The sequence below is a fragment of the Saccopteryx leptura genome, chromosome 11 (genome assembly GCF_036850995.1).
Source record: "Saccopteryx leptura isolate mSacLep1 chromosome 11, mSacLep1_pri_phased_curated, whole genome shotgun sequence".
NCBI lineage: Eukaryota > Metazoa > Chordata > Mammalia > Chiroptera > Emballonuridae > Saccopteryx > Saccopteryx leptura.
The window spans coordinates 4,345,113-4,372,588 of NC_089513.1; the positions used below are offsets into that span (position 1 = coordinate 4,345,113).

Consider the following 27,476-nt stretch of genomic DNA (forward strand, 5'->3'; position numbering starts at 1 on the left):
GCAAAGACCAATTTCCCACCCTACTTTTAAGCTTCTCTTAAGAAATGCAGTGATGTTCCTTAAGATCATTTTTAACGTCGTCACGATTTCATCGAATTTTATATCTTTTTTGTAAAGATGTATTTCTGGCTGTAAAAAATAATTACCAACCAATCTTAAATTCAATCCTAACTTCAACATTCCACAATTATCTTGCGGTCATTGGCCATTTTTCAAGGACCCTCCTCCCCCGTTGGTGACCCTCATCCTTTGTCATCTATCCGCTCAGCTACCCGGCAGTCCCACCGCTCCGTGGGGCTTTTGCTTCCGTGCAGTTGGGGCATTTCTTCCTCACCCACCCCCGCCCCTGCCCGCGCGCGAACACCCCAATTCCCGCGCTGGCACGAGAATCGCACACGGGTCACAGGATTCCGCGGGACCTTCTGCGTATTTGCCCTGATTCCCCTTACAGGTGCGTACGTGGGCAGACACACGCGGGTCTGAGACGCTCCTCCCGGCTCTCACACCCTCCAGGCACCCCTGCTCTTTTCTCGAGCTTGTAGCTCCTCTAGGCGCCCGGTTCTGATGGAGTTGGCTCTGGGGGCGCGCGGTCTCTCTGTCCCTCCGTCTTTCTCTCGCTCTAGTTCTCACTTCCCTCCTGCCTATCTCCACCTACCCGCCTTTCATTAAAGGATGAAAACACACACACTCTCACTCTCTCTCTCTCTCTCTCTCTCTCTTTCTCTCTCTGCACTCGGTGACTTTACAGCTGCCTGGAATCAAGGAAACGAAATCTTGGTAGGAGTCTGGGGAGATTGCGCCTGTGGCGTGTGGATCCCCTTCGAATTGAGGGTCACCTCCTTCTCCCCCACCTCAACTGATTGTCAGGAGACCACTACGCTCTCCCAACAGAGTTGCTGGCGGAAATTAGGGCCGGGCTGCTGCGGTGCGCGCCCACGTGGGCGGTCCAACCCCGCAGCAGCAGGTGCGGGAGGTGCGGGCCTCCACTCCTGCGGCCCTTTTCTCTCTGCTGTGGCTTTTGCGGTAACCCTGCTCTTAGCAGCACAGCGTCTTACGGCTCCCCACCTTAGTTCCTCCTACTCCCATCCCCTCACCGCCCCCGTCCCCATCCGGGATCGGGGCTTCAGAGCCTGAGGCGCGAGGTCTTCGACTGAGCATCCCTGGGTGCGGGGTTCGTCGGCCTATGTGGTCCCTGCTCTGTCTGGCCGAGTCTGCAGCTGCCTGGGAAGCGAGGCGCCCCGCGGGAAGGGACCCCACCGCTCGCTCGCGCTCTCCGGCCCTCTGTGGCTGCCCTGTTCCTGTTGTTTCCCTTCTACTTATTCGCATTTTACGAGCCAGGGCTTTTCCAGGGCTGTTTCCCAGGCAACTCTTCTTTTTGCCTCGGAGTTGGACTCGCTGCGCGCGAGCCTGCCCCTGCTGGGGTGGGTAGAGGTGGTGTGTGTATGCGTGAGTGTGTACGCGCGCGCGCGGGGGCGCGCGCCTGAGGAGTGTTACATTCTTGGGGAGGGTGAAGGTGAGTTGCGAGAAGCCCCTGGCTGTGCGGCAGCCGTTGGGTGGAGGCGACCTCCGCAGCAGACCGGGAGATAAACCACGAAACTTTCCCTGCCGCCTGGCCTCCGCGCGCTCCTTGTTGCGCGGCCTCAGACCCGAGTCCACGGCCAAGCCTCCAGCCCAAGGAGACAGAGTCCCAGCTCTCTCTAGACAGATGGCCTGTGAGGAGTGAGACAGAGATCCGCTGCGACTTCCAACCCTTAAAAAGTGAAACATTAACCCCTAGTGGGTGTCTTCACATACGGCCCCTCCCCCTCGCACGCTTTTTATCGGGAGCGAGGATCCGGCTCGGATTTGCTCGCTCCTTTCTGGCCCCCTCGGCCCGGGCGGCCGAGTGACGGATCCCAGCCTGGTCCTCACTCCCTCCTCCGTCCCTCCCCTAGGACCCGAGCGGGTGTGTTGTCCTTGCCGCCGCCGCCCCATTCCGCCATGCACCAGCCCCGGGGGCGCCGGCCGCGCAGAGCTGCTCCATTGCGCCCCGGCCGCAAGCTTTCTGAAGGGTCGCGAAGCCCACGGCTATGACTCAGGGGCCCACTTGGTAACTCTGCCATCTTCCTGCTCCTTCCCCGTCCGCTCCTCCCCGCCTCCCTCCGCCACCCCCGCGCCCCTCCGCCACCCTCCAAGCCCGCCTCCGAGAGACGCCCACTACCCTCTCCTCTTCCCGCAAGATCGCAGAGGTGGCGCGGAGCCCGCTGAGCCGATGACAGACCCTTTGCTCCTGTCTCCGATGCCTCAGAGGAAGATCCCCAAGGGCTGGACCGAGGAGGGCTGCTGGACATCCTCCCGGAGAGCCTGCGCCGACCTGCTGCTGCTCTTGGTGGATGAGACCGGGGACTGAGCGCCGCCGCCGCCATCGCCGTCCCCGCCGTCGGTCTCCGGTCCCCGGTCCCCGGCTCTGGACGCCCCGGGGCTCTCCGCCCGCGCCCTCCTGACAGCTGCGGCGGCGGCGATGATGCAAAGGAGGAGGGCGCTGCCGCCGGCTGCGCGGATGTTGGCGAGTGGCGCCCGGGTGTGATGCGAGCGTCATGGTGGGGATGCTGGCTTCGCCGCGGTGACAGCGAGAGCGAGCTGGGGCGGGGGACGCGCGGACTCGGATCTTCCCCTGTGTGGGCTCGGATCTCGCCCTGCCCCTCTCTCGCTCCCCCTTCGTCTTGTTCTGGGTTGGCATATTTCCCGTCTCTCGACTCCGTCCTCTCCCCGCCACTGGACGTCTTCCCGTCTCTAAATGGAATTAGTGGAGCGCGGAGCCTCTGGTGTAACGCACAGACATGATCTATGGACGCAGTGTGTTCCACAGTGAGTACCGCTCTCGCTGGCCCGTCCCCTCCCTGGCGGCCGCTGCTCCTGCTGACCCCGCAGTCCCCGCGAGTCTGGGGCAGGTGTAAACTTTCTGTATTGCCGCAGAATAGCGCGGGGCGTGGGGGCGGCGCAGTCCGTCGTCCCTGGGTCCCAGAATCCGCCCGTGGAAGCCGCCTTCCCGTGCGCAGGAACCTCCCCGGGGCCCAGGACGGCGAGGAGTTCAGGGGCGCGCACGTGCGGCGGCCGCTGGGGATCGGGCCCCAAGGAGGACGCGGGTGGACGGGGAGGACCGCAGAGCCCACCGTTCGAGGGGTGGTAGGAAACATTTCCCTTTCGGGGGCTTCCGGAGCCGAGCAGGCCCACATTCCCCCAGCTGGTCGTGAACGCAGCGCTGGATGGGAGGGCGGGGGCTGCGGGCGCTGCGGGCGCTCAACTCCCGGGCAGGTGGACCACTCCTGTGGCTTTGGGAGTGTGTGGTCTGCGCGCAGGGATGGCGGCGGAATCGGAGGAAAATAGCATCAAAAGTCATAAAGTAAAAAAGCAATGTAAAGCATGTGTGGTGGAAATTTCACAACGTAAAGCAAGATTTAGAGAGTAACTCCTGGTGCCACGCAGTTGAAAGACCGGTTTTTCTACATTAACCATAGTCTGAGTTCCACAGTGTGATTCATTCCATCAAGTCAGGAGAAGCTGAATAAACAGAACACCAGACACATGTCCTGATATCCACGGCTGTGTGTGTGTGTGTGTGTGTGTGTGTGTGTGTGTGTGTAGCAGAATCATGGCAAGTTAAAATAAGGTTTTGTTCTATTGAAACACATACAGGAACAACTAACTAATGCTTTATTTGTAAAGCAGACGAGCAGGCTACAATAGCAAGTCAGTAGAACTGGTGCAATTCTAAGATCCTAAAATTGAAGCCCCGGTACTCTTTCTCTTGGCATAATCTTTAAGCATACATTCACCAGCTCCTGCAGCGAGCTCTGCTTAGGAAGTCATTGTGAATTATAAACCACCCTTTCCTAAATTAATTTTAAGTGGACACAAGAGTATACGCCTGCTGGAACTTAGAGCTTTTAGATCACTAGGCAAAAAATAAAAATAAAATAGAAGAGGAAAAATCAGACCTTATGAAGACCGGATGATTTTAACTCACTTATAGTTTTCGGTTGTGTGAAAATGTTCAGTGAGTCCAGAATGTTAGGCGTGAAACCGAATTTCAGGTGACTATGCTCTTTGTTAAGTGACAGACCCAAGTCTCTTTGAGACTAAAAAACTAACTCCATAGGATGCTGGTAGCAATTATCTTAGTCAAATTAATTATCTGTTTCTGGAAAATACTCAATGTTAAATCACAGTTAAGGTTAGAGGAGATGAGTTATTCTGCTTAGAAAATGTTGAGGATAGGTTTACTTGGTAGGACAATGTAATTCTAGAAGGAATGTTTTTCTAATCCTGCTTAGTGCCTCCAATCCAGTCATTTGTTTTTTTCCTGCCCCCCCCCCCACAGGATTTGCCTGAGTGTTTATTTTCTCATGTACAACAGCTTTGGCAGTGTGTTGAGATCAGTCCTGGAGTCTGTTTCGCATTGTTTGCTTCTCCTCTTCCCCCTCTTACCTGCGGCCAAGCTCTCTTCTGTAGAGATGCTAGCAAAGTCACTCACCCACAGGGCCACTAAGACACTGTGCAGGGCCTGGGACCCTGCTGGAAGGTGACAGGAGGAGATGATTCATCTTACTGCCTCTCCTTGGTGTTGAAGCAGGCATTTATTGGCCTGAGGAGTTCTGGTCTCATCTGTTCTTACCTGACATTCCTTCCTGAAGGGGTGACCTGAGTTTCCCTGACGTGTGCATTTTGAATCAGTGTGTGCAAGCTGAGTCTACTTGGAACAGTTGGCAAAAATAACATGGATCTGCCTTGATACTGTATTATTACATTATGATACATTGTTACTGACCTTGATCATGTTGGGACATATTGATCTTCTCTCTTTCTAATTCTTCTTTTCTGTTTCAGTTGTAGCAAGTTTAATGATCCTCCATTTGTCTGCGGCAGCCAAGAAAGGAACAGGTGGGTTTCTTTGGGAAACTGTGGGTGGGAGACCTTCACTTTCTTACATTTCCCCATTGCCCCCAGATCCCCGACATCCCAGAGCATCTCCACGGTTATCCTGCGTATGCTTCATTGGTTTTGACTAAGATGTTTAGAAATTAATTTACTAATGGATATTATAAGAATGTACTCTCTATTTTTAGTTCTATAGAAAATTGGATGATGGCTCTTAAATATATATATACATATATTTTTTAACAGAAAAGCAAACCACCTCAGAAACTCAGAAGTCGGTGCAGTGTGGAACTTGGACGAAACATGCCGAGGGAGGTGTCTTTACCTCTCCCAATTACCCCAGCAAGTACCCCCCTGACCGAGAGTGCATCTACATCATAGAAGGTGAGGAACAGAGGCCACACGTGGCCCCTCTGGGCTGGGTACGGACGGTGTGCCTACAGACAGTATGGAAACTGGTTTCGGAGACTCTGCCTGTACATATCGCTCAGTAAATCAAAATAACTGTAAAATCTGGGATTAAGCTGATTACTGAACTTACTAGTTAATGAGTTCACAACAAGTAAATTCTAGGACTTAAAAACACATCAACAACTTAGTTTATTTGGTGGTTGACTCAATTGATTTGGAGTTCTAAATTAATAGAATGGACACATAGTTGGCCTAATATTACCTAATGCGTGACAGTCTTGGAAACTAGTATTTTACTGGTTTGACAATTATGAGAATAATCTGTCCATTTGTTATTTTTCTCTTTGCTAATATGAAGCACGTGTGCGCACACACACAAAACATATAAATGTCAGAATTACATCTCAAATCACATTTTCCAAACATCAGTCTGAGTGGCAGGTCCCTCAGGTTGTGCTAACAGGTGACATGATCATACTTTATCACTGAAATCAGGATTCCAAATTATGGTGCCTCTTCTCATCAATTTTTTTTCCACCTGGAAAAATAGTGCTGACAAAGAGACTCACTTCTCGTTGAACACTTTATTGCCATGACTCTTGTAGATACCTCCTCATTAAGTACAGGTTTTTAAAAATGTAGGCAAACATTTTATCCAGTGATAGGTTTAAATAGAAGTGCTAATTACTAATAACCTAGAATTTGCAGCTTGTCCTGCAATGTGACACAGATAAACAGACAGACGGGGACAGACCTACCTTAATGAAAAGATGTGTGTGTGTTCAGTGTTTACTTACAAATATGAGGCACATTTATTTGATTGATCTGGTAAAGAAAAAAGTCTGTATTTTTAACTGATTTCAAGAATTCTTCTCTCCTTGTGCTTGAGGCTGAACTTGTAGCAAAGCTGAACCTCTCGATAAAAAGGAAGAGAAAGAGGAGGCTGAGAAAGCTGAGTTCTGGTACCATCTCTTCCTCTTATAATTGATTGAAAAAAGAGGTTGAAAAGAGAAAATTCTGGGTTGAAATGAGTGTAGTAGGCCTTTCTGTATTAAGTTAACATTACATATCTATTATACAGCTCTATGTTAGGAACTTGAAAATAACTTAACAGAAATTGAAACATTCAGTCATAGGAAGTAGGTATGTTTGTTTGGCCCCTTTTACAGATAAGGAAACAGAGGTTTAAATTCACATTAATCTGTGTTTTGAAGCAACAGTATTTTACATGTCGAATTATTGAAAAGAACAAAATTAACTAGTTCTTGCTTTTAAAGAGTTAACTCAGAAGCAAAGCCCTGCAATTCCTGTGCTTTTGTGTTTATTATTATTTAGAGTTCAAAAGCGTTGCTAACCTTTGATTTCCATCTCATCCTGTGTTGGCATTCCTTCCTAGTGGCAGGAAGGGCAGACCTGAAAATTGGGTGCTGGAACCCCCCTGTACTGTTAATCATACTTCTGTAGCCTTTTTGAAATTCTTCATACTAGTCATTTCTTAAAAATTTATATGTTTATTTAGAAAATATGTATTGAAACAACTACTAAGAAACAACTGCTCTTCTAGGTACAGTGTAGCAAGTACTGAGCAAAACAGACATGATGCCTGCTGTGTGGAACTCACCCTGGGGTCTGGGGATGATGCCCTTTTTAGGAAGGTGCCCCCCAGTCTCCAGGGCAGCAGAGTGTGTGGCACAGGGGGATGGAAGGGAGGGCTGCCCAGAGGAGAAGATGCTCACGCTCATTTCTGAATAGTATGAAGGTGATGACCATCTCCCTACAGAGCATCATGGGCAGAATTCCAGAGGTAAGACATGCTCAGGAGCCACCCGTAGGGTCGTTGTGTTTCTGCAGAGGGTGAAGGACAGGAACCGGTGAGGACACTGACCAGGTGGGCTGTTGCAGATACAGGAGAGTTTGCTCTGTTCCCTTAAGAAAGATCAAAACATAGACAACGAGGTGCCGCTGACATCATTTAGAGAAATAAAAAAAAAGACGAGATTTTGATGAAGTGACTGGAGGAAAAGAACGCAGGTTGAAAATGATTGTGAAAGGCCAAGTAAGTGTGAACCACAGTAAAAGCCCGAGCTACGGCAGTGACACGGGTGATGGAGCAAAGGCAGAGGGGAGCAGTGTTTAGGAAGAAGATCCGCGAGGGACAGGATGTGGGGATGAGAGACTCAGGGAGCCTGGGACTGTTCTCAGGGTTGTTGGCTTGGTGACTTGATTGATGGACTTGTGCCCAATAAGGAATATAGGTAGAGAAAGAGAGTTTAAAAACTAAACACTATGTTCCATGTTGGTGTTTATGGAGTTGTCTTGTAAAGAGATTGGATATGTGGGTCTTCAACTCAGTGGAGGGTTCTGGGCTGAAAAGATGTATTTATGGGTTTTCAATGTAGAGATTGTTGTTGAGGGTACAAGTATGAATGAAGTATCCAGACAGAGCATTTAGAGCATGGGTTTTAAACTCTTGAAAAAAAAAAATAGAGATGCCTCAGTTTGTCCCCAAGATCTTGATTTAATTGGACCCAGAGCTGAAGGCATCATGATATCACCATAGCTCTCCCGTGGAACGGCGGTGGTTCCGGAGCACTGGTCCAGAGTAAGCAGATGGAAGACGTAGACTTTCTGGAAACCAATGTGGAAGGGATGGGCAGGGTACAGAGAAGGAAAAGCTGGATAGATGGCTGGCCAGGTAAAAGGTCACAGCAGCGAGGTGCACCAAGTTTTCAGAAGCAGGGAATAGCCAAAGACCCAGTCGCTACCTCACACAACAATCAGTGCAAAGCGCCTGCATTCACTGCGGGGGGTGAGTCCACATCTGTCAGTCATTTTGGATTAGGAGGATTGGGTGCTCTCATTGATACTCCAGTGCGGAGGGCGGGCAGCAGCTCTCAATGGGTAGAGCCCTCGGGGATATTGATGGCCCCCCACCCCTACCCCGTGGAAAGGCAGTTCCTTTTTCTCTTTGTCTTCTTGTATTGGGGGCAACTTGTTGTGTTTAGTTCTGCAAAGAGTCACCTGCTCTGCAGAAAGAGGTAAATACAAGACAAAGAGGGTTATAGAGTTGGCCAAGTTTCTTAAGGTAAAAAAGATAAGTTGTGATCAGTACCTATGGGTAGAGTCTCAGTCATGGAAGGGAGGGTCCCTTTTATGGATTTCAGGATGTCCTAAAACTCTCTCAACTAGGAGGCAATCGTCCGTATAGATGTCAGTGTTGAGGTAAGAGTTGCTCATAATTCTCTGTATGTCCAAAGGTTCTCCAAGAGGTGGAGACCTTGGAAAAGGCATCTTTTTCAGGTCAAAGATGGCTTCGAGAAACTCTGACAGTAATGGGCAGCTGTGACTGGAGAGATGAAAGGGAAGAAAATGTAACTTTAGGAAGTTGGCTCCTGAGAGCCCCACATGGTTAACCTGCACCATGATTCCTCATTATTTTTTAACCTGCAACAAAAACAATATGACATACTTTTTTTAAAGTTATTTTACTATCTTCTAAAATTCAGTTAGTGGAATTTCAGATGTGAGTGTGTGTAGTGCACTTCAACATTCTGGACCAAAGGAAAATGCATTGTTTACATATAACGTGGTTCACCAGGGCCATTGTGATAACAGCACCTTTTCTGAAGGATGCTGAGAGGTTGGTTCATCCGTGGTGGACAGAACTTAAGTGACAATGAAAATGAAGGTACCGACACATGAATTCATGTTAGATGGCCATGTATTTCCTAATGGGGGAAATAGATGGATATATACGTTGATTAATAGAGTTTTAGCTAAATTAGGTTTACCTTTCCCTAAACATACATTATTTACTTCTAAAAGAAATACTCTATATTTTGTTCCCTCATAAAACTTATTGAAGAAGAGATAAACAAAAAGACATATTACATAGGATAATAACACATACAAATGGTACTTCAATGCTAATACATAAATAGGTCAAATTTTTTAAGCATTTGCCTTTCTTGTTATTAGACTTTAGGGAGGGGAAACATGGTTTTCCAGGTGATTTCTTAAGATATTTTCCAATTTGAAGATTTTAAAGAAAGTTGGTATTTCCTCAAATCTGTCATTATGGTAGATATTATATATGTTGACCTTCATGATGCACATTAGTGGTAGATAGAACTATTCCTGATCTTACTTGTAAGGATAAAAATGTCTCTCTCAGTGTCCAACAAGTCAGAAACATTTTTAGTGATGAAAAGTCGCCCATAAAATTGTCTTTTAATGTGCATTGACCTTTGACCAGTTGAGCTTCAATTTTATCTTTGGAAAGTATTGCAATTACATTTTTATTTGATAAGTGTCTAATTTCCAAGTGATTGCATGTCTCAGTTTTACATAAGTTTTCTGATATCCATGCATGCAATGCTTTCATTTTAAAGCCACCGAGGGTCATATGTGATATGTATTTAAGAGCCAGTGTGGTGTGAACAGCAGTCATTCAGAGTGATTGCTGACCATAGGAGGATCGGGCCCTGCTGTGTCAGGACTTGGCTTTCCAGTGCCCGGAGGGGACTGGTCCCTGAACACAGCCACATGGCCTTAGAGACGCACTTAGAGGACTCATGTCGACACCTGTTTACCAACTAAGAAAAAAAATGTGTGTGGCTATTTCAACCTGTCCTGCCTGTTCCCGGGTATCCTGGCTGCGTGTCAGCCCAGACCGCTCTAGTTTTGAGCTGCGTGGATGTCACAGGGGAAGAGTCAGAGGGCACTAGCAAGCCCATATGCGTGGAGATTTCCGGAGCGGCCCTGAATAGCTCCTTCGTGGTGCCTTGGAGAGCTGTACGCACATTTATGAAGATGACCAGCTCACGTGCAACTCACCCAGCAAAGACTTTTTTTTTGAGAAGTCCTCATGGACAAGGACTGTGCTGAGTGCTGGGTAAAGATGAATAGATATAGTTTCATCTTTAGCGAGTGGATTTAGAGAGGTTTCTTTTCAGCAAGGCTGGCCTATATAAAAACACCAGTTATCAAACTGGAGATATTTAGATACTCAGGAAAATGGGAAAATACATGAAAGCCTAAAAGAGGGTGTTATCTCAAAAAAAGATGGTGGGTCTGATGTGACCTGAGCCTGGGCTGCACGCCAAGGGAGGAGACCGGGTAGTGCGGGCGGTCACGCACCCTGAAGCATCCTGAGTGTCAGGGGCTTTGATCAGTTTCCTGGGGCTGTTAGGAGGATGGCAGAGTCCCTTTGAACCTGGGACAGGCAAGGTGCAATCTGTGCTCAGAGGAAAAGCACGCTGAGTTGCCCTGTGCCTGCACTTTGATCTCCTCCAGGCCATCTGATGGGGGGGCTACTGGAATGGTGGTATCACTCGGTGTCGCACCCATCTCCAGTGGTATCCGACCTTGAATTGGGGTAGTCCGCAAAATATGGAAAACGCGACAGAAAGAAGCCTCTCTACTTCCTAAACCTGAGTTAGCAAGCTTTCACAAAAGTATGCGGTTTGTTTTTTTTTTTTTAGTTCTGTGTTAGACATCGAAGTGGTCATTTAGATCAGAACAGTATGTTCTACCATGTCTAAGACGTCCTTATGGAAATATTATCCCTGCAAAACTAGGTCTAGCATGCCTCATCCGTGTTTCCAGGCATCTCATGCTCAGCGTTTGATAGACGTGCAGATAGAATCTGAAGTAGAATCAGAAAGATCAAAGGTTTCAACGGGCTTTTCTTTTAGACATAATTTTCCTGTTTGTTTTTTTGTTTGTTTGTTTTTTGTTTTTTTACCCAGCGGCCCCAAGGCAGTGCATTGAACTTTACTTTGATGAAAAGTACTCTATCGAGCCGTCTTGGGAGTGCAAGTTTGACCATATTGAGGTTCGAGACGGACCTTTTGGATTTTCTCCAATAATTGGACGTTTCTGTGGACAACAAAATCCACCGACAATAAAATCCAGTGGGAGATTTCTGTGGATTAAATTTTTTGCGGATGGAGAGCTGGAGTCCATGGGGTTTTCAGCTCGATACAATTTCACACCCGGTAAGTAAGGTCTTGTTTTTCTTTTCCTTGTATCTTTTCTTCCTTAGTTCCATACCTTCCTACCACAAGGTCAACTTTGTAGTTTTGCAAAGAATTTTCCAGTTACTGTATATTCCTTATCACATCTGTAACACTCCTTCTCATCTCACAAATTCTGAAAGGGAAATGAACAATTCTCCTTAAGCCTACACAGGACATACAGTGCAATGACTCAGGGGTCCGGACGGTCCTCAGCAACTCAGTTCATTAAATGGAGTTCCATTCTGCTGAAACGTGTGATTTCAGAGACAATCTGTCATCAGAAAACTAATTATACATTAAAACCCAATAAACATGAAAAGGCAATTGTGGCATTGTAGAATGTGTTCATCCAGACAATGTTTGGAAAATTTGAATAAAAATTCATTCTGAAAATTATAAAAATTTTTAAAGCAAATAGATCTTAGTATAAAGCAGTCTAATCTCTTTATAGAAGTGCAAATCCCTAAGTGTTGGGATGAAAAGCGAACGGAGACCAGTGGCAGCCAAGTGTTCATTTGCGAGGCCTCGCCGTCACTATCTGTAATTATATAATTACTCATTTCTGTGCTGCTGCTCCTTTTAACCTGCTCGCATTAGAAGGGGTCTGTGGTGTTGACCGGTTTGCTTTATGATGAGTTATTGTCTGATACAAGAAAAACGGTGGTTATCACATCCTTTTTAAACCGCAAGAATGCCAGGTTAAAGCCATTTGAGATTTGATGAAGAGAAGTCATTTTTTTAATGGAAAAATAACTAAAATTACATAAAGCACATTGTTTATATATAATGTTTTCTTCGGCTTCTACATGTTGTTTTACTTAGGTTAGAACAGGCAATGGAAGACATTGGAGTATATGTAAAATTTGTGGGATAGTCTATTCTATGTAACAAAAGTAACAACAGAGCAGGGCTAGGATGCTCAGCTCAAGCACAAAAAAATTATAAAGTAAGCCCTGGCCAGGTAGCTCGGTTGGTCAGAGCATCGTCCAGATACGCAGAGGTTGCGGGTTGGATCCCCAGTCGGGGCACAGACAGGAACAGATCAATGTTTCTGTCTCTCTCTTTCTCTCCCTTCTGTCACTCTAAAATCCAAAGACAAATTAAGACAAATAAAAAGTAGGATAAAATTAATGATGACTTTTACCATGATAGTATGCTTTATGATAAAGAAGTCAGATGTTCACTGTACCATGTATATTAGCCTTAAAATTAGGGATATTTTCATCATATCACAAGGAGAGAAGGTGCTTTAGTTATGCTTTGCTAATATTGGGTAGTTTACAGAAACCATGGGCATTTTACACGTGGCACTCCACCTCATCCAATGCATTCCATCCAAAAAGGCACAAAGGTGCAGATGACTTGACTAGTGCTAGAGTTGTGAACAGAAACGCATGCTTTTCCTAAACTGACAATTGCGAGCATAATAACCAAGATCTAAAGGTGGCGGCGCATGGTAGGCTTCAGGCTTTTGTAAGTTGTATTTTCATCCTGGAATTGGTGACCATGGGAACAATGTCTAGGGCTGAAAATCCTGCTTTTCTAAAGAGGGGAGGGTCAGCTGACACCGTTCATCAGCACAAGCAAGGCAGCCACCCTCTCTCCTCGCCTGCTGACGGGAGGGTACAGCTCAGTCAGTCCGCCTCCGAGGTTGGGAACAGTCAAGTTGGTCCCCAAGTGCTGAGCTCAGCATTGTACTTCCTCTGCGGGGGACGATTTCATTACCAGGAACAACTGAGTCAGGAGGGAACGGGAGGACTGAATCCAGGAAGCTGAGGGTACTGAGGATCGACGGAGGCTTTGATTTTCACTCCCATACAGGGGGGCAGACTCCGGGCACGTGAGGGGTCATTGAGACCATCAGAAGGAGGTTTGTAAACCCTCCATGGCAGCGGAAGTTGATGGTCTATGGCCGCAGGCCATTGCCTGATACCACAGTAACCTACAGCTCATTCTATTAAAGAGGCAGTTGATGAGGAAGCTAGTTAGTTAAATGAATTGGGAAGGGAGCTGGGATGGGTGATGACTGAGGTGGTGTTTAGGGAACAGGGAGTCAGGTGGGCTCAGTGTAATCGGGCTTCATTTGTACTGGGTAGTAGGCTTCCAGCAGTGATTCAGGAAAACTGACCAGGGAAGAGACCCTGAAATCCATTTCATGATGTGAGTTATAAGGCACTGCTAAAGTCACCAGGGCACCGTGAGGCCCACACTCTGGAGGGAGAGAGTGCCTGTTTGGTCTCCTGGGGATCTGGACTCTAGCCTGTTTGGTCCCTTGGGGACCTGGACTCCAGCCAGGCAGCAAGGCTTGGAAGCAGGTCTGGCTCCCAGTCCTGGCTGTCTCCTTTCTTGCTTGCTATAGACTTTGCACTTAATCCTTCAAGTTCTATGCCACCATATTTTTCTTTGTTCTATAGGGATAATATTGACCACCTCATAGGACTGCTTGAAGCCGGATTATCAACCAATACGTATTGATGAATTTATTCCCTTCCTGTGAGATCTCAGTCCTTGGTAGCTCTGATTTTCATTCTTATTATCTGTGCAATGTCACTTTTTCTTGTTAGGTTGTTTAAAAAGGTGTGGGCATCCACGTGGGGGTTACAGTTATTTCTAATGGAAGTCATAAAATACATCAGAGCAGAACAGCTGCAGAAACGCCCAGTGGTCTTGATTATTTTTGTGAATTTACCATAGTCTGAAATTCAGATCTTAAACTTACAACCTCAGAAACTTAATGTTGGCACACTGAGAATGCACCTCCCCACCCCACCCCCACTCCCTGGGAATGATTCACATTAATCAAGCTAAAAGTCTGACTCTACATATAGACATGCATACCCTTATATACGTATACATATATATACATATACATATTCATACGTATGTAAACATGGCCACATTTTTCACTAAAAATTCCAAGAATCACATAGCTTAGTTTTTCTTATGGACCAGCATATGTGGGTGTACAGACTATAGTCAGAAGTTTGATGGTGCAGGTGGAATCCAGGAATTGAAGCTTAGATGCTGTGCTCATTTGGTATGAGCCATGCTTGCTTTGTCTCCGTAACGTGGGTTGCCTTTCTTGGCTGTGCGCTGGGTCTCACCCTGCGTGGCTCCGTTCCCCTGCCTGGTCATCAGCTTCTGTCTTGCCTGACCAAGACATTCATTGGTGTCAGCTCTTATCGCAAAACTTGTTTCTGATTCTTAATATCTTGATGAAGTCAAAGAAAGTCTCTTTGACGTTCTTCTCTACTCACCTTAAAAAAAAAATACCCTTCGATCCTGGGCTGCTGGGCTTTTAGTAGCTACACTTCTGAATCAGGTGGCCAGTGGGAACTAGCCAACTAGACTTGGGGTGAGGGCAGAGCCAGAGAAGGTGTCATGGAAACACTCTTATGGGGGCTTTTCCTGTCTCTCCTGACTTAGTTTGACAATTCTTCACTTATTTCAGGGAATGTGGTTATTTTTGGATACAATGTCATTACCATGTCCACAGTGCGGTGATGAGTCACCTAGGATTGCGGAAGGAAAGCGAGATTGGGCAGTAGTCAGGAGCCAACTGGTAAACCCAAGAGTCTGCCGAATGGAGGGACAAGGGCAGGACTTTGGGAAGGGTCCGGGGCCCCGAGTCCTGGGGTCAGGTCCTGGCGACACCCGTGTGGAAACTGCTCTCCCTCCTTTGTGATCTGGGGAGTGTCATGATGTCTCCTCAGTGGGACCCTCTCCCACTCCTGAGAAGAGACATTTCTTAGAAACCATTGAAAATGTTAAAAGTTATGTGATGGGAAATTTGATAACTCACAGATAATTCAGTAAGCAAACATATAAAAGTACTCACAGTAATGGAATGATATTGTTTTCTCAAATCAAGACAGTGGGTTTTTTTTTTTTCCTTAAAAAAGATTTAAACCAAATTTATTATTTAAAAACTAATGATGAGAAAATATTTTTGATAAAAAGTACTTTACTACTACTAAATCATCATGAAATCTGTAACAACAGCGGCCCCGGGCAGGTGTCACAGTGGGGGTGGGAGGGTGGGACGGGACCAAGATGGAGATTTTGTGAAAATTTATTGGCATCATCAAGTAATGCTTTAATTTTTGAAAAAAGGATGCCACATATTTGGTGTTTCTTGTATAAATAAAATTATTTAGGATAAAATATCTAAAAAAAAGTACTATAGTTGGGAATTTGTTAATAAATTTTTAGAAGGGAGAATACTATTTTTTCCATATTCTTCATTTTTTTAACTCTAAGAACAACTTTTGAGTAGAAAACAACTTTCCCCTCTAGTCAGCTGCCTCCATACCTCAGTGTTCTTTGCCAGTTGAAAATATAAACTTCCGAGAAAACAGGTAACAATGTCTGCCCCCCCCCCCCCGCCCCGGCCAAGTCCAGTGGTGTTACCAGAGACATTTCTCAATATTAAGAAAGACAAACATTCAGGAGACTGCCCACCCTTGTACAGAGTAACCCTTTCAGTCTCTTTAGGAACAGATATAATTTGTTCGCTTTGCTTTCCACCCACTAATGAAGAGCTTTCCCACTCTACACAGACACAGCATGGAATGTTTTCAGCATCTTCCTCTTTGCGTGATGTTTTCTGAACTCCTTGTACGAAACAAAGTTATACACACTCTGTCTGAGAAATTTAATGGAAGAATTGTGCGTCACAGTAACAAGTAGGTGAGGCTGAATTGGGTGTTGCCATGGAAGTGAGTGGACATGTTAAGCAGGTTGAATTTCTGCTGTACTTAAATATAACCTTTCATCTGAGGAGCTCAAAGTGTTTGAGGAGCATTCTGCCCCATTCCTGAGCCCGCTCCCAGACTCAGTCCTGGCTGACTTCAAAGAAACGGGAAAGAGACTCCACAGTGCAGCAATTTAAATGGAGTGAGTTAAAAAGATTCCTATGCATATTAAATCAAATATATTATTTAGATAAAATATTGTCATGTATTCAATGAGATTTAAAATATTCAGTGCAATGCTTTTCATTTTTTTTTATCTGAAATGTAAATGCCTGTGTGAGTGTTAACTGTGCTGACGGTTCCTAAATTTTCTTGTCTAGATAATGAGAGTTTTGATACATGCTTTGGTGAAAAAGGGGGAAAATATGCATAAATCTATATCACATTTCAACCACTAATGTTTCATTTGGATGTTGTACCAGTAACTGAAAGAATAAAAGGGTTGAAGGGCTAAGGTTAGAGGAAGGACTTGATTTGGTTCCTTTGTTTCTCCCATAGATATACAGTAGCGAGTAAATTTGGCTGCAATGGTGTGTGTTGGCTTTCTAGTCTGTTTACACTATAAACCCCAAATATTCTCATTTCCACCCCAGTGGAGATGTCAAAAGGAAAAAAAAGTATGGGGCAAGGTCACATGTCTCCTTGAGGGGAATATGTCAAGAGATGAAGCTAAACATTGAAGAGTCACAGAGGGACCAATTTATCAATGTCTCGTGGGTACCACGTGAGGGCGAATTCATTCGTCCCTCGCTATGACTGGGTCCATCTGATGTATCCAACAGAGGGCTCAGGCAGAGGAAGAGGAAGAGGGGGAGAGAGAGAGAGAGAGAAAGAGAGAGAGAGAGAGAGAGAGAGAGAGAGAGATGCTGTTGGGCTAGGTGGGTGTTCAGGAGAGAAGCTGAGATGAGAGTGGGAGAGAAAATTTCCCGGATTAGCTCCCATCTGTGCAGTGAATGTTGGAAACAGGAGCAGAGGAGAGGGAAGATTTTAAAAGAAGCTTCCTGCACAGAAAGCCTGCCTTTCTTCTCCTGTTGTGTCCCTGCAGAGGGGGAGAAAAAGCGTTTAGGCGTCTTTTCTGTCGTGTGTGGTCCATTGCTGGACGGCGTAGTTTTTGAATACGGCGTTTCTGTTACTAGACCACGTAGAGTCTCAGGTATATTTCCACTGTGGACATGAGTTATCTTTAGAGCCGAAAGAGATCTTGGAGTTCGTCTCCTTCAACCTTCTTAATTTAAATGTCAAGAAACCAAAGGTCGCGAGAGGAGGTGTAGCCCGCATTCCTGAACTCTGTGTGGAAGTGAAGCCGCTGTGGAACATCAGTTATGTAACCATCGTGCCGCTACGCCTTCTATAAAGGGTGGAGATCACGACTCTAATTACCTCACATATTGCGGGTACGGTTAGTGCAGTTATATTGAGAAACTTAATTAAGGGATAATACTCTATCAGCTCCATTCCGCCAGTAACTGGTGTAAGAATTCATGAAAGTTCACCTCTTTCATGTGGTCCAAAATGTTTTCTCAGTTCACGATAACCGATCCCCTCTCCCTCTGCCTCTGACATAAAAGCCTGCCTGGGCCACCCACCTGAACCTGCGTGAGGTATATGATTCACTTCCTGTGCTGTTCGAATGTCTGCTCTTGCTACCATGGTCAGTTGTGTGTCACAGTCTCGTGACTTCAAATCTGTGGCTCACGTGCTGAATACTCGCAGGGCAGTGATAATTTCTTTCTCCTAGACACCCCCCCCCCACACACACACACACAAACAGCAGTTCCTCCCTCATTACACTCATCTCCGGCTTTCTCCTGCGATGCCAGGTGCCCCCAATGGCCACCACAGACCCCCGTTCCGGGACGCTCAGTGCGGGGGAAAGGGCTGACACTGTTCCTATTCCGAAACCCTGGAGCAGACCACACCCATGTCTACACCCGGGAGTGGTTGCTGCTGACTACTCCACACAAAGTGGCCTCAGGGACTAGCCGAGGCCATACCGCAATACATCAAAACATCGCCTCTTTGCCCTGTCACATTGTAGCCCTGCCTCAGAGGGCCAGGACCCACCCTTCATCTGACTTGTCCTACGGAGAAGTTGTCACATTTGAGCTGGGAGACTATTCAAGGAACACAACAGAAATGATGCCTATGTCCTATTGTCATTGTGCGTCTTCTTTTTTTTCCTCCTTGGGTTCTGTAGCGACTAGGCTTCTTGACAAATCTAACATTTAAATTGTTGTGTATTCAAAAAATACACTCTTCAAATTATGAACATCCTATGTGTTTTACCTGAGAAACTGTATTTATCTAGCCATTTTAGTTGTTAAAATTAAATTAGCATTTCCTTTCATAACAATTTACAGATAATTTGAGGCTTATTGTTATCTTATTTATGTGCAGAATAATTCCAGACATTGTCAGGAAAACTACCCACACAGTTATTTTCTTGGCCGAAAATGTTTTCCTATTTTAGAATATGTGTACCATTATCGCTATGCTAGTATAGCTCATGGAGCTACTATACTCTTTTTTTAAAAGATTTTATTTATTCATTTTAGAGAAAAGGAGAAAGAGAGGGAGAGAGAGAGAGAAAGGGGGAGGAGCATCAACTCCCATATATGCCTTGACCAGGCAAGCCTAGGGTTTCAAACCAGCAACCTCAGCATTCCAGGTCGACGCTTTATCCACTGCACCACCACGGGTCAGGCCAGGAACTACTGTACTCTTAAAGTGAATGTAGAGTGGCTTAATTTCCCCAAGGGTGCATTTGCTGCTTTCATTTATGCAACAAATATTTATTGATGTACAAGGCGAACTCTGTACAAATGCAGTATGTACAATACCCTATCTTCCTTACAATGAATTTATAGACTATAAGAAAAACCAGGTGTAGTTAATTAACACTAAAAAATAATATGTCTGTGACCTAAGACCTAGTATTTGACTATATTAGGTTACATGGCAATGAGAAATTAAGATAGCAGGTTGGATTCCTAATGCCAGTCAGCTGATCTGAACACAGGGGAGGTTAACTTGGATTAGCTGGGAGGGCTCAGTGTGATCACAAAAATATTTCCATGTGTAAAACAGATGCAGGAAGTCAGTGTCAGAACGTGAGATGTAAGAAAGACTCCCATGGCTATTTCTAGTTTTGAGGGTGGAGGAAGCGCCCACAAGCCAAGGAATGTGGGGGGCTGCTTCAGACTTGAAGAGGCAAGGAATGAATACTTGTCTAGGTCTTCCAGAAACACAGCCACAATAACACACAGATTTCTTTTAAACCCACTGAAACCCATTTTAGACGCCTGACACCCAGAACTCTTAATTGGGACTGGTAGATTTATTTATTTTTCTTTCCATTTTCTCCTTTTTTTTTTAAGAGAAAGGTCTATAATCAATATTCTGTGTCTGCCCAATATCATGCTTTTTGGAGCCACTCAGATGTTTTTTGAGTTTGATAGGATCCCAGAGGGAGGGGACTTACATTTCAGAATGGAGAGGATCCGTAGTGCCTGGTCCGTGCCCGGGCTAGATGCTGTCGCCATGGAGATGTGGGACTGTGGAGCTCTTGGCATGTGGATGATGAGTTGATGCTGTAATGGGTTGAGACTCCTGAGCACCTGGAAGGGAGTGAATGTATTTTACTTGTGGGAGGGACTTAAATATCTGCGGTCCCCCCCTCCCCCGGGTGAACTGTGGTAGGAGTAATAATAGACCATGCAGATGTTTACATCTGCAAGTCCGGAGCTGATGGATACGTTAGGTTACATGGCAAAAAAAAGTTAAGGCTGTGGGTTGAATGAAGGTTGCTGGATCAGCTGGCCCAGACAGGGAGTCCATTCTGGGCAACCTGGGTGGCCCCAGTGTTGACATGAGGCTCTTGTAATGAGGCAGAAAAGTCAGTGTTTGAATGCACATTAGAAGAAGGCTCCAATGGTCACTGTTGCCTTTGGAGATGGAGCCAAGGAGTGTCGGCGGCCTCTAGAAGGGGGCCAAGCCCAGAGCTGGATTCTCACGTGGAGCCTCCAGAAACAGAGCATGATCCTAACATACCTTGACTTGAACTCAGACCCATTTCAGACATGACATCCAGAACTTAAAATCACCTTGGACATTCCTACACATGAAGGGATAACTCTGTATCTACGTGGCTATCTATGGGTGTGATTATTCCGTTTTATGCGAACGTCATTTTGGTGCATGGTCATACGTCCACAACCACAACAACATAACAACTTGCAGTTCTCTCCCAGGATGGTGGCATTTTTGTGTGCGGCAGTAACAGCTATTTGTAGAACCTGGCACCCCTTGAGCCTCTGCCCCTTTGCGGCATAAGTTGCCTGATGCCTTCGCTTCAGAAGAGCGAGGCTATGTTCCTGTTGGCTCTCTTGGCTGGCTGCCCGCCGGGCTACGGCTCTGCTGACTTGCTGGAAATTCAGCCTCGGCACAGCCTTGTGGCATTTTCCCCTTCTAGCCAGGCTCAGACGCCGCGCTTCAGCTGGACAACTGCGAGAATCACAGGCTGATGAGAACAGAATACTTCGCCAGCCGCCGGGCCTTGACCTACAAAAACCTTAAACTTGACTGGTTTAAGCAGAAGGACCCATGAGTCACACGAATGTCACCCCTGTTTTGTTCCCTATCGATCATAACCCAAATCAGAAGGCTTCTGTTCCCTGGAAACTCCTCTGCTGAAATGTGTACTCCAGAGCCCTGAGGAATTTCTCTGCATGATTCAGAGAGAAACCCGGGCTCCCTACGACCTCCCCAGACTCCGTTCTGTTGGCTGGCTGGCGCCTGTCAGAACAGGACGCGTGTTTCCCGGAGCTGATTTGGTGGGCAAACAGAGGGGATTTGTAAGAATGGTCAGTACTGTGCCGATGAACTGGCAAAGAGCAAATGAGGGTTGTCATGGCGATGACAAGTGAGGTCTGAAATAGAGGGTTTCCATGGGCTTCCAGTGAGTCAGCCTCACAGCGACCAGCTGGTGTCGATAATTGGTGAACTGGTAAGACCGGTATCTCTAGCTTGCTTTTGCGTGTGCATAGTACTTTTTTTTAACAATCATATTTTTTGTTGAGTTTATTGGGGTGACATTGGTTAATCAATCAGGTTTCAGGGGAACAATTCTATAAAACATCGTCGGCATATTGTAGTGCGTGCTCACCCCCCAAGTCAGGTCTCCTTCCAGCACCATTTATCCCCCGTCACCCTCTCCTACCTCACTGGGAAACAATATTTGCATCTCAATTTTAAGTTAAAGTGATCATTTAAAATAGACACAGTTCTGCTTATCTTTCTCTCCACTGTTCTCCCCTTTACATCATTTCTGTTCTGTCCGTTCCGTTCGTTATCCTCTGGTGTTCTCGCTCTGCTCACTTCCTGCTGCTCTTTCTTCCCAGCCCCTCGCTCCCCTGAGCAGGGGCTGCGCCTCTCTCCCGGGGCACCCCCAGAGGCATGGCTCTCACCGCCCCCCACTCGCCGCTGCTCCATGCGGCTGACCCCCAGGCTCTGCAGTGCACCTGTTGACTCTGCCAGCCTCCTTTTTGGTTCGTCTGTTACACTCCCCCAATTTCTAGAAAAAAAAAAATCCTGACACCATTTCCGTCTGAAGTATTTATCACCCCTTCATGTAGGAGAAGCGCAGCAATGGTATGAATGCATAAGGTGTTTGGTATCCCACATAAGATGTCTGGGCTGGTGTTTGGTTCCTTGGACTGAACTTTTTCACTGTCTCGCTTGACCTGGAGATAATGTTTTCTTCCGGCAACAACTTAGAGCGACAATTCTAGGTCATAAAGGAATCCACGGTGAAGCTGAACTTTCTGTTAACCTGAGGTGAAATAGTTAGTTCTAAGACTAGGATTTGGTGAGTCTTCTCATTCTCTGTGTGTGGAATATTCTTTTGGGCTTACAAGGTACCCGTGTTCTAGAAAGGTTGTTCGGTGGTGTCAAGTTATTTTAAAGGTAACCTGTATTTCTTGATCAGAGAAAAAAGAAATCACTAATCATTTGAGGCCATGATTTGTAATACACATTCAACCAGAAAAACTTTATTTTAGGCCTTTCCTTTAACATCTACTGGGAGACAGTTCCCTTTCAGACAATATGGGCAACATGCCCGATCTTTGCAGTGGTCTATTTGTATTGGTCTTCAGTATTTCTTTAAAATTTTATTTATTTTATTTATTCATTTTAGAAAGGAGAGAGAGGGAGAGAGAGAGAGAGAGGAGAGAGAGATAGAGAGAGAGAAGGGGAGGAGGAGCAGGAAGCATCAACTCCCATTTGTGCCTTGACCAGGCAAGCCCAGGGTTTTGAACCGGCGACCTCAGCATTTCCAGGTCGACGCTTTATCCACTGCGCCACCACAGGTCAGGCCAAGTCGTCAGTATTTTTTAAATTTCTGCCTAAACCTATTTTTCTCATACTTTCATAGTTTTTTCCATAGATTCATATAAGGTGTGTGTGTGTGTGTGTGTGTGTGTGTGTGTGTGTAAATGGCATAGTTTCATAAAACATGACGAAACATGGGCCATCATGCCAAATTGTCTAAAATCAAATTCTAGCTTTGAAACATTCTTTTTATATGACTTTTAGCAGCAGAGATTTTTTTAATCTCCTAGAGTTTCCATTTCCTCACGAGACCAGCACTCAACACCTTACCATTATGAGTTTTTCTACAAGAAGATGCAGTCAAAATACTGCTTCACATGTGATGTGATATTCCCCGACATCAACTCTTAAGTCTTTGCTTCATTATTCCGTAGGTCTGCTCAGCATCCCTAAAAGAGTGTTGAGCCACGCTTGTTCTAGAGTCGACATTGTATGAAGAAATACGGAAATAGTTGAGGTGCAGAATCTACTCTCGGGGAGTTTCCTGTGTACTCGATTCCTGCTTTCTACATCTCATGAGATACTCATCTCATTAAAAGCAATGAATGATGGAGTTTTTATTACATGCTCGGCATTGTTCTGAGCGCTTTCCATGTATTATCTAATCTAGTGGTTCAGCCCACCCACAAGTGATATCGTTGCCAATCTTGTTTTGCACTGTTTAAAAAATAGACTTTAACTGTTTAAATGCTGTGCTCAAGGTCCTCTCCCCAGCAACACTAAGATTTGAACACAGAAATATATACATGTATATATTTTAGTACTTTTCCCACTGTCAACAAGTAAAGACCTATTTGCTTGCGGGCTTTTTTTCATCATTTGTGGTTTTATTGTTGACTTGAGATGCTTCCAGTGATCCTAGAATTGAACTTTTCTGTATGCCATAAGCTCTTTCATACAAGGCAACATTTGTCTCCGTACCAGAATGAAGCCACGAATAATTCCCTCTGGATATTTAGAATCTTAATTACAATATTTTACTTTTGTCAATGGCATCATCATCATCATATTAGTCATCAGTATTAATGATAATGATAATATCAGTGTTTATGATTTATCTTATGAATTAATTTTTAACCTACAAAGTAACATATCTTCAAGTACATTAAAATAGGCATTTGCCATAGAAAATGATTAATTCACTTCATCTCTTTGTTGGCCACCTGGTAGAAAAGAGAAGGACAATTTCAAAAGCTGAAATAACAGTGTAGGGCAGCATCTTTACTTTGGATATTCCTTTCATAGGCACTACTTGATGTTTTCTGTGAACTTTTAAAACAATAATTGTGAAACAATTTCAAACTCAGAGCAAATCTGCAAGCAGAACGGAAGCCTCTTCCCTCACCTTCGGAACTCTGCTGTATACTTTTCATTTCATCATTTTTCTAAGCAGAAAAAAAAGAGCATCACTCAGCGTTGCCGTTTTTATTAAATTTCAGAAGAGCTCAGTGCCTTTTCTCTTACCTGCATGTTCTTGACCATGAATGTCAGAGGGGGAAAGCCCCTCATTGTAGACGGTGACAGTTGGGGGTGCCAGGTGACCCCGTGAAGGGAAGACGGCTTGAGAGCCAGCCAGCTGACACTCAGACGCCAGGTTTGGGAAAACTGAAAACACCTGGGCTGAAAGGACAGATTTGGGAAGTCAGGTGAGCCTGTCTCCAGGCTACATTTTTAAAGACACTGTCCAGCTGTTACTGAAAACAAAACCTCTAACCCTTCTGAGTTCTAGTCATCTGGTTTGCCAAATGCTTGTAGGGTTAACAGTCTGGTCCAGTTTTGCAAGGATGAAGGAAGGTCTGCGTGTCACCTTTTCCATAGGACCCTTTGTGGCAGGGGTCTCAAACTCAACTCAGCATGTGGGCCGCAGAGCAAGATCACAGCCGTTCGGCGGGCCGCACTAGGTCTACAAAAGGCAACTGTTACACAACACTTTTCTCACTGCAGTTGAAAACAAAAAAAAAATCAGTACAAAATTGTTCGGCAGGCCGCGAGTTTGAGACCTCTGCAAGTTTGCGGCATCTTCTGTCGCTTGGGGTCCCCGTGTAGACCGGTCTCAGAAACCAGTTCATCCCACCACACTGAACACACACCTTGAATAGCAACGCCTTTGATGCAGATGCAGATTTGCTGAAGGTTTCTCAGGGAGCTGGATTCATTAATTATTTTACATCTCAAAAAGCAATTCTCCAACATAGTTCATTCAACTGTGTGCTTTCCCTTCAAATATGCTCTTCCTCTCTCTTACCTAGAACATTTCATCTTTCTGTGAGCCTGTCCTCAGCCCCCACCTCCCAAACCCACCTCTCTGTCCCCTCGATGGCCAGCTAGAAGAGCTCTCACAGAAACAGAAGCTTGCCCACAGTTACACGACAAACAATGCCAAGTTTATGGTGTGAGGAAGGGGTTCCATCCTTTGGAATGTATTTCATAGAGAGCCCGGGACCATGTGGTCAGGGGGCAGTCTAGGCGAGGCAGCCAGCAGCCTTACCCACCAGCTTTGGAGGTCAGCATGCCTCTGCCCTGCCCATCATCTCCCAAGCTCACCAGTCTGTCCTTTTGCAACCCTGTCTCCTGTCAATCATTCTACCTTGAATCCTCAAAGCAAACCCTGACCTCACCAGGAAGATTGCCAGCCTTTAAACTTAAATTTGACACTACTTGCCATCTGTATTATTGGTTTAATGCCAGAGCATGATTTTTAAGAAGCTATTCTTTTTTCCTTTTTTTGTTTCTTTTACCTCTGAATTTGCTGTTGGAACAAACTCAAACTTCTTGTGGGGTTATATAATGCCTATTTGTGGAAAATTTCTCTTAAGCCACCAGCAGACTTTTCAAGATCTTTATAAATTGTTCTCAATAATTGTCCCTCCTTGTTCAGATTATTGGATGATTGATCCTTGAAATAGGAAATGCCTAACTGACACTCAAAGATTGGTTTGTTAGGGTGTTTGTGTGTCTTTGATTAGCACTCTGATCATGTGTAAGATGGCTTCTATGTCTAGGTCAAATAACTGTTTACACATAGCATTTGAATATTGTCAGACCAAGAATGTATGGCATAGGCCCTGCCTGGTTGGCTTAGCGGGGAAGCGTCGGCCTGGCTTGTGGAAGTCCCAGGTTCAATTCCCAGCCAGGGCACACAGGAGAAGCATCTATTTGCTTCTTCACCCCTCCCCCTCTCCTTCCTCTCTGTCTCTCTCTTCCCCTCCCGCAGCCAAGGCTCCATTGGAGCAAAGTTGTCCCGGGCGCTGAGGATGGCTCTGTGGCCTCGCCTCAGGTGCTAGAATGGCTCTGGTATCAGCAGAGCATCGCCCCCTGGTGGGCATGCCGGGTGGATCCCGGTTGGCGCATGCGGGGGTTGTCTGTCTGCCTGCCCCCCCCCCCACCGCTTCTCACTTTGGAAAAATACAAAACAAAACAAAACAAAAAAACCATATAGCCTGAGAAAGGCAAACTAGTCTAGGCAGATGTGGAGGGAGTTGTGTGTGGCTCATTAATATCCTCCTGGTTGGCACCTCCCCCTCCTGCCTCCCTCGCTCCTCCATTTGCAATACTCACCTTAGCGTCCTTTACCCAGACGTTTATTCTGAGCCAATGACTTGGCCAGAGGACGTTCCTCTCAACTGGACTCTGCTGAGGAGGCGTTTTAGCTGATGGCCACTGCCTCTCCTGCCAGCCAGGGCAGTCTGCATTCTTACACCTGATCTTAGCCAGAGGGCCTAGAAACCAGTGGCATCGGCCCTTTTAATGATGACTCTCAAGAACTGGAAATACCTGCTGGTCTCAAAAGAATAGGACGGAAGGAGAGGTCATATTTCTAGTCAGTGAATACACTATGATGGGACAGCAGGGTGGAGACATCTGAATGAGAAAGCCTTCCGAGCCCTTTCCTCACACGCTCCCTGCCTTCACTGACTGGATGTTCACGGAGCACCTGTCATGTGTTAGGCACTGGGAGTAGCAGAACAGAGACTGTCACCGTCGTCCGGGAGCGGGGGACAACCAAGAGTGGCATCATCACCACAGTAGACACAAAGCACCGTGACTGAATTAAAGACGAAATCAGCTGAACCATGCCTTTCTTAAGTATGCTTTAAATGCTGGATCCTCAGGAAAAAAATAGCTTTTTTCCTCTTTTCTGTTTCTTTAACCCAGGTATCTTTCTAGTTCCATTCTCTCGATACCTTAGGGAGAGTCTGTCCTTTTTTCTTTTCTTTCTTTCTTTTCTTTTGTGACAAGAAATAAAAGTAGGCATTTGAAAGGCATGGGAGGTGTTTGGCCGCAGTGAGAGTCATCTCACCTTCAAGGCACGCACAGAAGAACACCATGGTCCGATGGGCCTGGAATTAAGAATGGCCACGTGACCTTGAGCGAGCCCTTCACCCATTTAAACCTCCACTTGGATGGCACAGACCTTGGTGGCACCTAAGATGAAAATTGTACCATCCCTCCCTGTGCTGTGAAAACAAACAAAAATATATATCCATAAGGACATTGATCACTTGATTTTTCAAAAACAAAATTGTATGGTTTTTCCTATTTCCTGGCTGTATAGAATTTACTCTGAGTTTTGGAGCATGCTTTTCTCTGTTTGGGCTACTGAAACAACAAACTGAGTGGCATAGGAACCATCGGAAGTTTTTCTCAGTCTGGAAGAGGAGTGGCCCCAGGTCAAGGTGCTGGCAGATTTGGTGTCTGGTGAGCTTCCTCTTCCTGGGTCATAGATGGCGTGTCCTTACTGTGCCCTCACGTGGGGGGAAGGGAAGGCAGTTCTTGGGGGCTTCCTATTGTAAGGGCACTGGTCCCTTTCATGCGGGCTCTGCCCTCAGGATCTAATCACCTCCCAAAGGCTGCACCTCTGGACACCATTATCTTGGGGTTGTCAACTTACGAACTTCGGGGGGAAACAGACACTCAGTCTACAGCTGAGTTGAGTGCCCTGTACACCCTGATATGACTGGTGCCTGGAGGAGCTATTGGCTGC

The 27,476-nt window shown here is 45.8% G+C and overlaps 1 protein-coding gene across 3 annotated transcripts in view; it reads left to right on the forward strand.

The window, feature by feature from the left end:
* The first annotated feature begins 1,846 nt into the window (after positions 1 to 1,846).
* NETO1 (neuropilin and tolloid like 1) overlaps positions 1,847 to 27,476 on the forward strand; it is a 79,976-nt gene continuing 54,346 nt past the window's right edge. For 2 of the 3 annotated variants that reach the window (XM_066353207.1, XM_066353208.1), the window contains exons 1-4: positions 1,847 to 2,847; positions 4,867 to 4,920; positions 5,164 to 5,301; positions 11,079 to 11,327. In XM_066353207.1, coding sequence (XP_066209304.1) covers positions 2,820 to 2,847; positions 4,867 to 4,920; positions 5,164 to 5,301; positions 11,079 to 11,327 — 469 coding nt within the window. In that variant the 5' untranslated portion in view covers positions 1,847 to 2,819. Of the gene's footprint in view, positions 2,848 to 4,866; positions 4,921 to 5,163; positions 5,302 to 11,078; positions 11,328 to 13,762; positions 13,798 to 27,476 lie in introns of those variants that run through there. The other variant, XM_066353209.1, reaches the window with a different exon arrangement.